The 15,709-nt window shown below is 39.2% G+C and overlaps 1 protein-coding gene across 3 annotated transcripts in view; it reads right to left on the bottom strand.

Moving 5' to 3' along the window:
- Positions 1 to 15,709, bottom strand: part of pard3aa (par-3 family cell polarity regulator alpha, a) — a 623,737-nt gene that overhangs the window by 352,397 nt on the left and 255,631 nt on the right. For all 3 annotated transcript variants that reach the window (XM_067434978.1, XM_067434980.1, XM_067434979.1), the window contains exons 4-5: positions 11,342 to 11,508; positions 6,010 to 6,147 (exon numbers count right to left, since the gene is read on the bottom strand). In XM_067434978.1, the coding sequence (XP_067291079.1) occupies positions 6,010 to 6,147; positions 11,342 to 11,508 (305 nt within the window). The remainder of the gene's footprint in view (positions 1 to 6,009; positions 6,148 to 11,341; positions 11,509 to 15,709) is intronic.

Here is a 15,709-nt window from a genome sequence, read left to right as displayed (position 1 = left end):
TTAAGAGTCAATGCATAGTCATGTTCACTCTGTTGAGTTTGGTCACTGAAAGAGATCTGAGCTCTTAATACTGCATTAAAAGTGCACCAGATTGATGCATTTTATTATAATAATAAAAAAAAAAAAAAAAAATAATAATAATAATAATAATAATAATAATAATAATAACATGTTTGACTCATAAACACTTGGTTGTTGTGTTGGTTGGGCTCTTTTGCCTTGGAACATTACCACCCATACATCCCTAACAACCACTTGTAACACATTTACAACCACATAAGCATCATGGTCGCCTCACATTTTCTTTACAAAATGTATTTATTTATTTATTTTTCTCATTATGTCTCTGATTAAACAAACATGCATACTGAGAGTTCTCTAAAATACTGCACACATCTTTAAAAGAGTGAATTCACACGCTTTATATCTCAATGTTTTGAAAGCATGTTAATATCATTTTAACATATGTTAAAATGATGTTATATGTTATTACAGCACATCTAAAATCGGTACCACATTAAATACCACATTTCTTCATGTGCACTCTGCTGGTTTTGCCCTTGCACTCCTTCAGCGTTTTCCACACTCAAAACTAAACTGCAATGTTAACTTGACATTAGTAAACTCCATTACATGAGGATGTCTCTAACAAGGCTGATGTTAGACCATGATGGACCAAAGCAAATCACAAAAAGCCCATAAAAGAAGTTCTGAAGACATTTTTACAACACACACACACACACACACACACACACACACACACACACACACACACACACACACACACACACACTAAATTATAGCGTCATAATGCATAGTCCACTTCCATTAGATAGTATTGGCTAGTTAAGAGTTGCACTCCTCAGTAATAAAGCACTGATTTGACGGCCTCTTCCAATTCCTTTCCTTCATCAAACAATGTCCAGATTTCAGATACCTTGTTCTGAGATGAAATGCACAGCCGAGAAAGAGTAATTCTAGGACAATTTCTAATTCATTACACAAAAATTGGCATTCTATCTCCTTAATCCAACTCAAAAGTCCAGCTAAAGTGGTCACGAACAGTGCCTCATTCTGAGTTAACCTAATTCACAATATCTTATCACATTGTATGAATAAAATGGACCGACACTGAAGCTGTACTTCTGCTCTCTTGAATAATAATGAGTGAGTAATTTGATGATGAAATTCTCAAATCCATCCTCACTTGTTCCAGAAGAATGAGACCTCGAGACCCTGCCTCATTCTGCATTACCTACAAAACCACCTGAAGCCTCATGCTGCCCTCTTCCTGCCCGGATGGGTCATCTCTTATTCATCACTAGGGAGAGGAACTTTTTAAAAATGAAAAAGGAAATGCCACTCTAACAATCCCTAATGGAAACGGACAGCAGCCCCTCATTGTAAGAGCGGCAGGTGGGAATGTAGGATGCAATTAAAAACACAACCCGAATGCCCATGCTGATGCAAACCAAACGCTGCTTTGTGACTTTTACTGTGTTCTGCTGGAAAGTTCATTTCAGGTGACCAGTGAACTCATTGGCTTGATGTAATCATCAGGGAAAAATAGACAACAGTTTCACGTGGCTTGCGCACCTCAAAATGTAGTGTTACGTTCTCTCAAAGTTACAAACGAGAGACTATGCATGATCGCTTCCACTTTCAGCTTCACTGCCTACCTCAATTTCAAGACAAAGCAATCCACCTTTACACTAAAGATATTCAAAGAGGTCATGAATGTAGAAATCTAATTTACCTTGAGCATTCGACATAGAAGAGCTCATCATACTATAAGAATATATCGTTTCAGAACTGAAACCTTCCTTGTTAGTCCAAAATCAGCTTTTATTGTAACCAGAGATCAACTTGTTGTGGAATGAGCCTGTCATAGATGGTGAAAGACCGCCTCTGAAGAAGAAGATCAATGCATACTTCATCATCATCACTTTAGCCCCCCCCACTTCATCTTCATCATCGATGTAGCCACGCCCACTTCATCATCATCATCATCATCATCATCATCATCATCATCATCATCATCATCATCATCATCACTCTGGCCCCGCCCACTTCATCATAATCCCTTTGGCCCCGCCCACTGGAGTGTTAGTGAGATGACGAGGAGAGAAGAGCGATACAGGATCACTGCACTAGAAATAACATTACCTTCCAAAGGATCCTAATGCTAGGAATGAGCTGATTTATCCTCAACAATCTGAAGGTCTATATATATATATATATGTATATAATCCTATAGCTGTAAATATAAAGCTATGAATATAATGCCAAATATTTAAATATAGTAAATGGACTGCATTTTATCCAAAGCGCTTTACATTTTTGCCTCACATTCACCCATTCATACACCGACGGCGATGTCAGCCATGCAAGGCGCCATCCAGCTCATCGGGAGCAGCTGGGGTTAGGTGTCTTGCTCATGGACACTTCGACACTTGGTCAGGTGGAACCGGGGATTGAACCACCAACCTTTCGGTTTGTAGACAATCTACATGAACCACTGAGCCACTGCCGCCCACACACATAGTCCTACACTGTAAAAAATTATTTAAGAAAAAAGTTACCTGGTTGCCTTAAAATTTTGAGTTAATACAATGAACACTTTTTGAGATTCGACAACCTTTATTAAAATATTATTAAAAGATTGTGTAAGCATATTGGGTAATTGTGTGTTTTATTTCTGATGACGCAGTGAAACATGCCAAATAGATTTGTAAATATGATTTATCACATTTTTATGTGGTTCAGATACAATAATATTTTGAGTTTCTATTTATTAAACAAATTTCCTTCATTGTATCAACTCAAATTTTTAATTTCAATAAACTCAAAATGTTAAGGCAACCAGGTTACTTACTTTTTTAAGTTAAACCAACAAAAACCAACATTTTTTTACACTGTATAAATCTAAATATAATGCTTAAGATCTAAATACAATGCCATATATATAAATATAACGCTAAAGAAATAAATATAATGCTATATATCTAGATATGATGATATTTGTCTGAATATAATACTATAATCAACACTTTTCATGATTTAGTTAACCTTACGAGCTGAAATAGTAAAAAAAAGTGCTAAAAGTTTACAAGTGAGTTCCACATGTAATACTTATTTAATATGCAAACGTGTCAGCCAATCACAGCAGTGGGCGTTTACACTGAAGACTAACAGCAGCCAATCACAGCAGTGGACGTTTACACTGAAGACTCACAGCAGCCAATCACAGCAGTGGGCGTTTACACTGAAGACTCACAGCAGCCAATCACAGCAGTGGGCGTTTACACTGAAGACTCACAGCAGCCAGTGTATGAAACATACCCTTACTAATTATAATAATAAAAACCTTAATCGAAAGTAATATGGGTCTTCAAATATAAGATCTTCATTCTTCTAGTCACAAACCTATCTAGGTTTTGAAACAAAGTAAGTGCAAGAAAGAGAGAAAAGACTGAGAGAAAGTAGCAAAAACTATTTCAAAATGAATGGAAAGTCTCCTGGCTTCTGCTGAAAAGCCACACCTTGCGAGTTGTTTACAATGCATACGTTGGCGTTCCTGACATATTTAATAAAGAGAAAATAGCCAAGCTTAATTAAACAGCTTACCCAGGTCTATAAAAAGCCACAACACTATGCAAATTAAATAGAGGCTACATCGAACTGAGTCTGCTGTGAAGAGGGAAGGCAACTAAACAATTAGAGCCAATAAAAGTGAATGGGAAATGAAAGATTAAATGGATATTAAAGATTGCAATAAAGACATAATTGCTTAGAACTCAGTGATAAGCCAGTGGAGACGACAACCATACAGCGAGACAGACTGAGTGGATGTAAAACACACAACATGCTTGACTTGCAATAGTCTCGTGTATCTACTACGCTGAGCAATACTGAATAAACTATTGGCATACTGTCAGACAAAGTGAATCAACAACAGAAACGTGAATAAACTGTACTTTACAAACATTACAAGATTATGCATTACATATTCATATGGAACGGAAATAAAGCTTTTTTCTCTGGTAAAAAAAGACAAAAATAAAATATTAAAAGCTGCATTCACAGTCATTGATTCAAACCAGTTTGACTCGTTGAACAGAACTGATTCAAAAGAGTGATTCATTTGTGAATCGTCTATCACATACACAGACTCTAACCAGCCAACTGAGCATAGCAAACACTAATCTAGACCAGGGTTATGATTGTTAACTAAAACTAAATACATATAAATATTTTTTTTTTAAATATATGCTAATTTATATTTTATATATATATATATATATATATATATATATATATATATATATATATATATATATATATATATATATATATATATATATATATATATATATATATATATATATAAAAACCTTTGACTCATTAGTAATTTTATTTCAACCAAGACAATATATCTCATATTCATTGAGGAAAAAAGTTAAAGTAAATAAATAAAACTAACTATTACTTAATAAAAAAAAAATATTTAGAAATATTTAAAATGTATAATAAAATACATATATATGCATAGCTATACAAAAAAGCTTATAAAAATTTGAAAATATTAAAAATAAATTTTAAACAGAAAATATAAAAATAAAATCTAATTCACATAATAATTAGTATCATCAAATAGATGATACTAATTAACACAAGACCAGTTTTAATTGTTTTATATAATATTATTGGAGGGTTTTTGGAGGGTTTTAAAATCAAAATTGTGTAGTAGTGTAATTTTTTAGAGAATTAGTAGAGTAGAGAATTAGTGTAATTCTCCCTCATCATTGCAAACCTGCAATAAATTAGCAGACAAAAATGATTAAAAACATATCTAAAATATATTCAAACAACAATGATACTACCACATCACTACTAAGAAAGGTAGGCAAAATACTAGCTGTTTGCGTGTGTGTGTGTGTGTGTGTGTGTGTGTGTGTGTGTGTGTGTGTGTGTGTGTGTGTGTGTGTGCATTAATAACAACAGAACCTCTGCATATGTCTTGAAATCTGCCTGTCACTTCAAATAACCAGTTCCTGCTAAGAGGGAAAAGGAGTGGAAAACAGGCATGGTGAAATAAGAAAAGAGGGCAGAGGTGCAATGATGGCGTAGCCTGAGAAAGTGTGCTTGAGCGAGCGGGGTCGGGTGGGCGGCCGTCTGGGGGGGGTGTCAGGCTAAGCAGTAATAGACTGAAGCTCAAATGAATGAGTCTGTCAGGCTGAGCTCAGGCCTTGACTGACTGCTCCTTTCAACCCGCCAGCAGCCCAACATCCAACTCAGAGACCCCTGCATGCAAGACGACTTCCCTAATGATGATGCACGACTCGCGGTGCCACGGCCCTTGAGGTTCTGGTGGAGGTGGAGGTGGGGGGTTCTCTCCAAGCTGCCGGGGAATGAGAAACTGCGACCACCTGAATTGCAAACAGTCAGGCGAACCTCTGTCACAGCCGTTCCAATGGGCCAAAGAAAGAAAAGTGGGGGGAAAGAGTGAAATGGATGCTGGCGGTTCGAGAAAATCGATTGCGAAAATTAATAAGTGAATTCCCTGCAGCACGCCCGGCACCTCAAACATCTCAATCTCCTTCCTCGCCTCTTTCTTTTATTTCTCTTCTCTCTGCGAGAGGGAGAGGAATTTGAAACGCCTCCCACTCGCCTTTAGACAGTTCCACCGATACACTGACAAAAGAGCTGAATTTCAAAGGCACTCAGCATCCGCGTCTGTGGAGACCGTAGCCCTCGTTTTGTAAGGTTAGTGAAATCCTCATCCAACAACGTGGGAGTCATTTTCTCTTTTTATTCCCCATTCACAATCCTTTTTTTTTCATAGAAATACTGTATTCAATAATCTCTCCTTGACTCCTGAGTCCACTCTTAACTCAAACAAAAGAAAAAAAAAATAATAATAAAACATATTTATGGAGATCAAGGCAGTTTACTGGAGTTAAGAGGCCCTTTGGAGCTGGGTAAATGCAGGAGTGTTCCTGCCAGTACCTGTTCTTGACGCTCAAGCCAGCGGTCCACCATGGGATGGTTGGCACTAAGGGAGGAGCGGGCGTTTTCCCTCTGGAACTGGGCAGCCCAGTGGACAGCATCACGGGGCAGGCTGCGGTATGCCTCCAGATCCTTACCCTGGAAAATAAATGCACCCGCTATTAAACTACAAATTTTAATGGAATATTGTAGTGTTTATTAGAAATGGTTACACCATATATATATATATATATATATATATATATATATTAGGGATTCCACAACACTCAATATAATATTGAACCGTTCGGAACGGCATTCACGGTTTAATATACGCTGTTGAATTTTTTTCCGATTTTGCATTTAATTAATTATTTCCATTTCTCTCCGTTTGGAATATTTCTCTGTTTATTCCGGCTCTCTACGCACTGATATGAGCAAATATCCAATCATATGCACTAAAGTTAAGGGGGATTATTAGGAACACCTGTTCATTTTCTCATTAATGCAATTATCTAATCATCCAATAACATGGCAGTTGCTTCAATGCATTTAGGGGTGTGGTCCTGGTCAAGACAATCTCCTGAACTCCAAACTGAATGTCAGAATGGGAAAGAAAGGTGATTTAAGTGATTTTGAGCGTGGTATGGTTGTTGGTGCCAGACGGGCCGGTCTGAGTATTTCACAATCTGCTCAGTTACTGGGATTTTCACACACAACCATTTCTAGGGTTTACAAAGAATGGTGTGAAAAGGAAAAAACATCCAGTATGCGGCAGTCCTGTAGGTGAAAATGCCTTGTTGATGCTCGAGGTCAGAGGAGAATGGGCCGACGGATTCAAGCTGATAGAAGAGCAACTTTGACTGAAATAACCACTCGTTACAACCGAGGTATGCAGCAAAGCATTTGTGAAGCCACAACACACACAACCTTGAGGCGGATGGGCTACAACAGCAGAAGACCCCACCGGGTACCACTCATCTCCACTACAAATAGGAAAAGAGGCTACAATTTGCACAAGCTCACCAAAATTGGACACCAAAATGTTTTTTTATATATATATATATATATATATATATATATATATATATATATATATATATATATATATATATATATATATATATATATATATATAATTGCATGTTTTGGGTTTTGTAGTGAGTGCAGCTTATGTAGGGCATCTTGGACGGGATGTAGGTAATGTGTGTGTTTTTGTTTGATTATTTTCTTTGATTTAGTCCTGTTTCAGTTCTTAGTCCCTGGTATCGGCCTCTGTGTTTTTAACGTCTACTAGGGTTAAAAAGATCCGGCAATTTATTTCTTTATTTTATGTTGTCATCCCTTAATGTCTTTGGGACTTAACAGTAGTGTCAATTGTCTTCCTTTGACTAAACAGTGTTAAAACTGAACACTATCTTAGCTATTATACAAAAGCAGACTGGGTTTTAATAATATGAATACCAATTTTCTTAAATATGTGGTGTCCAATATAGTAATACCCAACTGAAAACCCAGATTAAACTCGTTAAACTCTCTGTGCAATGGATGGGAAGCTCATCTTGGATCCGAGCCCCACAATGATATCATCCAGTCCACCTAAATTTATAGAGCAGGCTAATTTCATTTCTCACTAATAAGGAGCTCCATTACAAGCTACTAATTCACACTGTGTCTCTAATGTTACGCTGCATGTTTTCACAAAGGTGAAATTAAACGCCCTCTGGCAAAGGAGCTCAAGTCAAATCTCCTTTTTAAGAGTTTTTAGAGCAAACCTAAAACAGGTTATCCTGTGACACAGGGGGCCGTAGCCTAGAAAGCCTTCTGAGCGCCGCTGCTCTTGGATAATGACCTAGTCTGAGCAATGAGGAAGAAGAAAAGAGTTTCCAGTTATAGCATGAGCCAATTCACAATCGGACCCATACAGTGTTGGAACACAAAGTGATTTTGATGTTCTTGCATGGTAAAATGATCTATACAGGTAATCCCGACATTAAACAGCAGGATAAAGTAGAGCAGGAAGAGACACAGCGAGGAACATGAAGAACGACAGGTCAAAGGCACATAGGACGGGTGAGGAATTCATACGGTCGGCCTTATGAATCAAGACTTCCTGTGGAGCATATTGTAGTGATTGAGGCCTACCTCGACAAAGCCTCCAAATGCAGCAGGAGGCCTACAGGTTTCTCATAGTTCAGGAAGAGATACTGAGAGACAGATGTTACGCTCCATATGAGAAAATGTCCATGAAGACCAAACAATGCTTTGTAGAAACCCAGAACAGGCCACATTCTGACCAATATGAAGGATCTAGACTCAATGCTCTTAAATTTAATTTTAAGAGATAATGACATCCATCTGAACGGCATTTATCTGACATAAAAAAACTTTTGTAACATTATACGCTACCATTCAAAAGTTAAGGGTCAATAATAATTAAAAAAATAAATAAAAATGGAAATAAATTGCAAGAAATTATGCATTAATTTGAACAAAAGCAAAGACATTCGTAATGTTACAAAAGATTATATTTGAAATAAATCCTGTTATTTTGAACTTTCTATTCATCAAAGAATCCTGACATATAATGTACAAAACACTGATAATAATCATAACTGTGTGTTAATCATCAGCTCCTCATATGAGAATGATTAGTGAAGGATCATGTGACACTGAAGACTGGAGTAATGATGATCCTTTTCTTTATGTTGGACCTGTAAGTCTTGACCATATGAAATTGTTATATTCAAAAGTTGTATTCAAGAAAAGCCAGTTCTACAGAGTTATGTAGAATAACTATTTTCTACATATATCAGCCCAAAGGCACGATATAAATATGATGCATTTCTTCTCAGCACCAGCTATTCTTACTTCAAGGTGAACTAACACCTTTATGCTCATTTCACGAATTCACTGGTGCTAAAATAGAGCACATTAACATTCACCGGGTTGCTTCTCGTCATCTGACAGTATCAACCAAAAACAGACCTTCCAAACACCTCAAGCTTTTCTTACGACATCCCAAAAAACAATCACAAATGAAATGATCCGGTGCAGAACGAAAGGTAAAAATAGCAGCTTAATTCTTCTGCTCTGCTAAAATGAGAGTGTGGTGTTTGGATTATGGAAGAAACCGACAAGCAAAGTGCTTTTAAACAGGATTACTAGTGAACGCCACGAGACGCGCTAATCTCATCGCAGGTTGCGGTGTCACATTCAGAGTACTCCATCTTCCCTCGCTCCCTCCCCTTTCCCCTTCTTTTAATTTGGAATATTGCTGTTTCAAAGCACTGAATGCTTGTCATCGCTACAAAAGAGCAGCCATTTTGCAAAGATAATTAGCCTCTTTTTCATTGGTTGCCTCTGGAAGACCAGAGAGGAAAACAGAGAATCCACCTCTCTTTGATTCATTTAAAGCCAAAGGCACTGACCATCGCAATGAGGCCAGAATCAAGAGGGAAGCAACAATCTTCAAACATCCCATTCTTCGAACAGCAAAGACATATAGTTCCATAACCAAGAGAGTTCCAGGTCAACAGCGAACGGCCGCAGCGGTCATTTAGAATATCTCAAGATGAATGAGACGGAGCAAAGGGAAGACACTCACGAGTTGTTCTAAAAATGCTCCAATTGGTGTAAATTGCTTCAATTTGTGCCAGACAAAAATTCTAACCCTAGACTTAAGCTAGGTACACACTGTACGGATTATAATAGTCCTTTATGATTGTTCTTTGTCAGGCTGTACGAACATGATCGCTGCTGTAAGCCTTGTCATACTGTGAGATCTCAGCTGTCATTAATATCAGACCGTACGATAGTCGAGGCGCACTAAAAATGGACGCACGCAAGAAAACTCATCCAGCCTTTTATCATCAATCAATGACGCGTTTGGTAACAGTGAGCTGCATTACACGCGGGACTGAAATGGTGGCTATAAAGAAATCTCTAGCGCTCATTTTGGTCATAGTTTGTCTTGAAAAATTAAGATAATTTGACAGTCATCGAATTTCGTCTGAGGTAAAATTGGATTTTTCAATTTTTCTAAATTGAATGTCAAACTAACGATCAAAGATCTCATATTTTAGCCTAGGATCATAGGAATCTTTTAGGATTTGCTAAATTTGTCTCAGATGGCCAAACCATGGCCAAAATCGTACAGTGTTCACTCGGTTCACAAGGAGACCAGCCTGTGACTGGAATTTATTTTTTTTAGTCTATAACATACTGATGTAGCCTACTGGGAACAAAAATGATGTCCTAACTAGAATTTCTAAAAGTAATGGTAGACCTATTAATAAAGATAATACAAAGAAGCGGTAACTCAAATTATTTATTTGTTTGTGAATCAGACTAAACTGCCGTTGTGTCAAGAACAGGTAAATGTGATTTTTTTTCTTTTTATTCGTTTAAGCTGTAGTGGAGGAAACAGTGGAATATCCATCATAAAACAAGACTCAAATGTATCCCATATCGCCCAGCCCTAGCTAAAACTTCACGCTCTCTAACATTAAGGCCCATTCAAACCAAGAACTATAACTATAAAGCTTAATGTAATGAAACCTGCAGTGCCTTCCACTAATATCGGCACCCTTGGTAAATATGAGCAAAGGTGGCTGTGAAAATAAATCTGCATTGTTTTCCTTTTGATCTTTGTTTTTTTGTGTGTGTTTTTTTATAAAGGAAGTGTATGTAAGATTGTGGCCAAAACTGGTACTGCAATCCCTTTTAAATGACTGTAGAGCGGTGTATCCCCCTCCCCTCCCCCTGACTCAAGGTTGCCAGATTGGTTGTAAGATCCAGCAGGAACGTTTGTAGATCTGCAGCTGTGGTAACTAGAGCAGATCTGGCAACCCGGATGCTGAAACACTACTAACTTCGTGATTGGTCGATAGGTGGAGGGCGGAGCTTCAGGCCAAAACACAAACATGTCAACATCAACATCAGTTGAGGGCTGCAACAACAACTTTTAAATGACCGGGCCGGACTACTGTTGTCAGTGATAGAAGTATTTGAAATTAACATTTCTTAATGTCTAGTGACATATCAGGGCCATTTCATGATTAATTGAAATACATTTTTTACATATAGTTAATTTAAATCACAAAATTCGAATTCCAATGCATGTTGGCCAAGATGATTGCCAATGCAGAAATAAGATTGTGCCATAGGTGTAGTTACAACCACATCTAACCAGCCAAACCTTGACTACAAGACCACAATATGTCTTTTAAACAAGTTCAGTTCACTTTTCCTAACTACTTCCCTTAAATTAATATGATTTATGTTGCTCCATTAAAAAAAAAAAGAAAAAAAAAAATGTTAGTTAAGTGATACAGCAATAGAAAAACCTCACCTTTCGCTCTAGACTATTGGTTCCGCTGGTGGTATCGGCTTTCAGAAACCCTGCCGTGGTGGACCAGCGTGTGGGATTCTTACGAGACGGTTCCTCTGGCTGAAGCTGGGCTTCGGGAAGACCAACCAGGGCTGGATCACTGCTGCGGCGTACATGCAAGGGCATGGCTGAAACAGAGAGATGAGAAAGATCGTGTTAACAGCATATTTTCATGCATCTCACTCCAAAAACTACGGTGCACTAGGACATCCTTCCAATATGGCAGAAGATAACAAACACAACACTTTGGCTCGGTTTCCTCGATTTCCAACAGAAAGGCCCTTTTCAGCCCAGCAAAAGTGTGATAGGGACACAGTAGTACATTTATGCCTGACACAAAGCCAGTTCCTTTGAGCCTTGCAAAGAAAGGCGGTGGCAATAGGACCATTTAGCTGGGCTTGTTCTTTGACACGCGCACACCACACACGCTTTTGAAAAGATGGGAGAGGCGAGACAGAGGTGTCCCTGTGCTGCTGAGCTGTAATGGGTTTGAACTGCAGGGCAGGTAGGGAGGGATTAGTCAGATACTGGTTCACACATCCTGTCTCACAGCTCAGATCGCTGGTCTGTGCATGTGTAGAAAGTAGACGTATTGCAACACCTTTTTACTTTTTGGCAACACTTAAGTCTGTATATTTAAACACACACACTGAAGTGCCTTGAAATGTGCAATGTGTTGACTTAAATTCTACTGAAACTGGAAGACAGGGAGGGACATATCGAACAGCTCCTCCCTTTATTAAAAAGCCGATAGTGATTAGATGAGCCATAGAGCTCGGTAAAGCCACAGTTTCCTCATAATCTCTAACCATTTCTCCTCTATATCTCGATCACATGATCTGCTCTGTGCTGTCGTGTCTCTGGACCCCATCGTGTCTGATCGTTCCCTATCCCCTATATAGTGCACTTTCAGATCGTTCCCTATCCCCTATATAGTGCACTTTCAGATCGTTCCCTATCCCCTATATAGTGCACTGTCAGATCATTCCCTATCCCCTATATAGTGCACTGGCAGATCGTTCCCTATCCCCTATATAGTGCACTGTCTGATCGCTCCCTATCCCCTATATAGTGCACTGTCTGATCGCTCCCTATCCCCTATATAGTGCACTTTCAGATCGTTCCCTGTCCCCTAAATAGTGCACTGTCAGATCATTCCCTATCCCCTATATAGTGCACTGGCAGATCGTTCCCTATCCCCTATATAGTGCACTGTCTGATCATTCCCTATCCCCTATATAGTGCACTGTCTGATCGTTCCCTATCCCCTATATAGTGCACTGTCTGTTCGTTCCCTATCCCCTATATAGTGCACTGTCTGATCGTTCCCTATCCCCTATATAGTGCACTGTCAGATCGTTCCCCATCCCCTATATAGTGCACTGTCTGATCGTTCCCCATCCCCTGTATAGTGCACTGTCTGATCGTTCCCTATCCCCTATATAGTGCACTGTCAGATCGTTCCCCATCCCCTATATAGTGCACTGTCTGATCGTTCCCCATCCCCTGTATAGTGCACTGTCTGATCGTTCCCTATCCTCTTTATAGTGCACTGTCTGATCGTTCCCTATCCCCTATATAGTGCTGTCAGATCGTTCCCCATCCCCTATATAGAACACCGTCAGATCGTTCCCTATCCCCTATATAGTGCACCGTCTGATCTTTCTCTATCCCCTATATAGTGCACTGTCTGATCGCTCCCTATCCCCTATATAGTGCACCGTCTGATCGTTCCCCATCCCCTATATAGTGCACCGTCTGATCGTTTCCTATCCCCTATATGGAGCACTGTCTGATCGTTCCCTATCCCCTATATAGTGCACCGTCTGATCGTTCCCTATCCCCTATATGGAGCACTGTCTGATCGTTCCCTATCCCCTATATAGAGCACGGTCTGATCGTTCCCTATCCCCTATATAGTGCACCGTCTGATCGTTCCCTATCCCCTATATAGTGCACTGTCTGATCGTTCCCCATCCCCTATATAGTGCACCGTCTGATCTTTCTCTATCCCCTATATAGTGCACTGTCTGATCGCTCCCTATCCCCTATATAGTGCACCGTCTGATCGTTCCCCATCCCCTATATAGTGCACCGTCTGATCGTTTCCTATCCCCTATATGGAGCACTGTCTGATCGTTCCCTATCCCCTATATAGTGCACCGTCTGATCGTTCCCTATCCCCTATATGGAGCACTGTCTGATCGTTCCCTATCCCCTATATAGTGCACCGTCTGATCGTTTCCTATCCCCTATATGGAGCACTGTCTGATCGTTCTCTATCCCCTATATAGTGCACCGTCTGATCTTTCTCTATCCCCTATATAGTGCACTGTCTGATCGCTCCCTATCCCCTATATAGTGCACCGTCTGATCGTTCCCTATCCCCTATATAGTGCACCGTCTGATCGTTTCCTATCCCCTATATGGAGCACTGTCTGATCGTTCTCTATCCCCTATATAGTGCACCGTCTGATCGTTCCCTATCCCCTATATGGAGCACTGTCTGATCGTTCCCTATCCCCTATATAGTGCACCGTCTGATCGTTTCCTATCCCCTATATGGAGCACTGTCTGATCGTTCTCTATCCCCTATATAGAGCACTGTCTGATCGTTCCCTATCCCCTATATAGTGCACTGTCTGATCGTTCCCCATCCCCTATATGGAGCACCATCTGGTCGCCCCCTATCCCCTTTAGAGTGAACGCGGAGGAATGCAAAGACAGTGAAACAGTTTGTTGGACTCTTGGAATGCTGCTTGATCTGATTTGAAGAATATTTCAAATGTATAATTTATCAAAGGAACAGTTCACTAATAAATGAGAACTCTGTCACCACCGTGTAATTTCAAGCCGCTGTGTTGACTTTCTTCTGTGGAGTACAAAAGTTTTTTTGTTTTTTTTTACAACGGTCCTGAAAAAAAGATGTTTTACATAAAAGATGTTTACTTATAGTCAACAAGACCAAAGAGCTGCATTTATAAAAATGACACTGTCCAAAAGTTTATGCAGCCTTCATTCTTAATCCTGTGTCGTTCTCTGATGGTCTACGGCTGTGTGTGTGTGTGTGTGTGTGTGTGTGTGTGTGTGTGTGTGTGTGTGTGTGTTTTGTGATGGTTGTTAAGTCTTCAGAAAAATCCTGCAGATTCTTCAGTTTTTCAGCATCTTTTGCATACAAAATGCATGTTTTTTTTGTTTGTTTTTTACTACTGTCCTGAATACGATATTTTACATAAAAGTCAAAGATGTAAAGGATGAAACCCGGCGCATTGAGAGACGGGGGTAAAAACCTTTTGAGTGTGAAGATCAAGGTCAATTGTACTTAATTTGTCCCCTAGGAAACATGTTAGTATCTTCTGTTGCTTTGGAAGGGCAGTGCTAAATAAAAATAAATAAATAAAGATGTCTAAACAAAATAAGAGAAATCTTCATCCTGTTCAAGTGTTCACCCCCAGCTCTTAATGTGCTGTGTGTCCATCTGGAGCATCAGTGAATGTCTGAAGATTTTATATTAGAAAACTGAAGAAATCTGCAGGACTCAAGAACAACCCTCACAAAACACACACACACACACACACACACACACACACACACACACACACACACACACACACACACACACACACACACACACACACAGCTGTGGATCATCCATGGAGCGACACATCAAGAGTACATAATCTTTTGAATGGAGTCTTTTTTATAAATTCACCTATTTTTATTTTTTTTATTTTTTATTTTATTTTTTTTGTCTTATGGACTATGTAAAAAAACATTTTTTTGTAAAATATCTTATTCAGGACAGCACTAAATAAAATATAACATGCATTTTGTATGATCCCTCTTATTTTGTTAAAATTATTCACATTTTCGCAGATTCTGCAATGGCTGTGCAGGACTGTATATATAGATGCATGCATATTTCATAGAAAGTTCACCGTTTTATGAATATCATAGAAACTATAAAGCCAGTTAAAGACGGTGACATTTTAGACCTGAGGGGAAAAAATAAACACCCCAGGAAACATTCTCTGCCGATTTCCCTGTCAGAATGTTTTTTTTTTCTTCCTTTCTAGGGTCTGTCCCATGTGTTAGCCACAGTCAGTGTGAATGTAAAGTGTTCACATGTCATCTGCAGTTGTGTCTGAGTGTCGACAGGCAGATTTACAGTTAGTGTCTTGCCACCTGGCAGAAGCTCTGAGCGGTTGAAATTTCTCAGCTCTCTGGTCTCCGGGTTTATGACTTGCTACCAGTGTATGTGGTACATCCATAATTATGCAAATGTCCCGGCAACCACCTGTCATCCCTCGACAAAGTCCTGCCACAGCA

This window comes from Pseudorasbora parva, chromosome 24, assembly GCF_024679245.1.
Source record: "Pseudorasbora parva isolate DD20220531a chromosome 24, ASM2467924v1, whole genome shotgun sequence".
NCBI classification, from domain to species: Eukaryota; Metazoa; Chordata; class Actinopteri; order Cypriniformes; family Gobionidae; genus Pseudorasbora; species Pseudorasbora parva.
The sequence above is the reverse complement of the archived record's forward strand: the minus strand, read 5'-3'. Positions and strand labels throughout refer to the sequence as shown.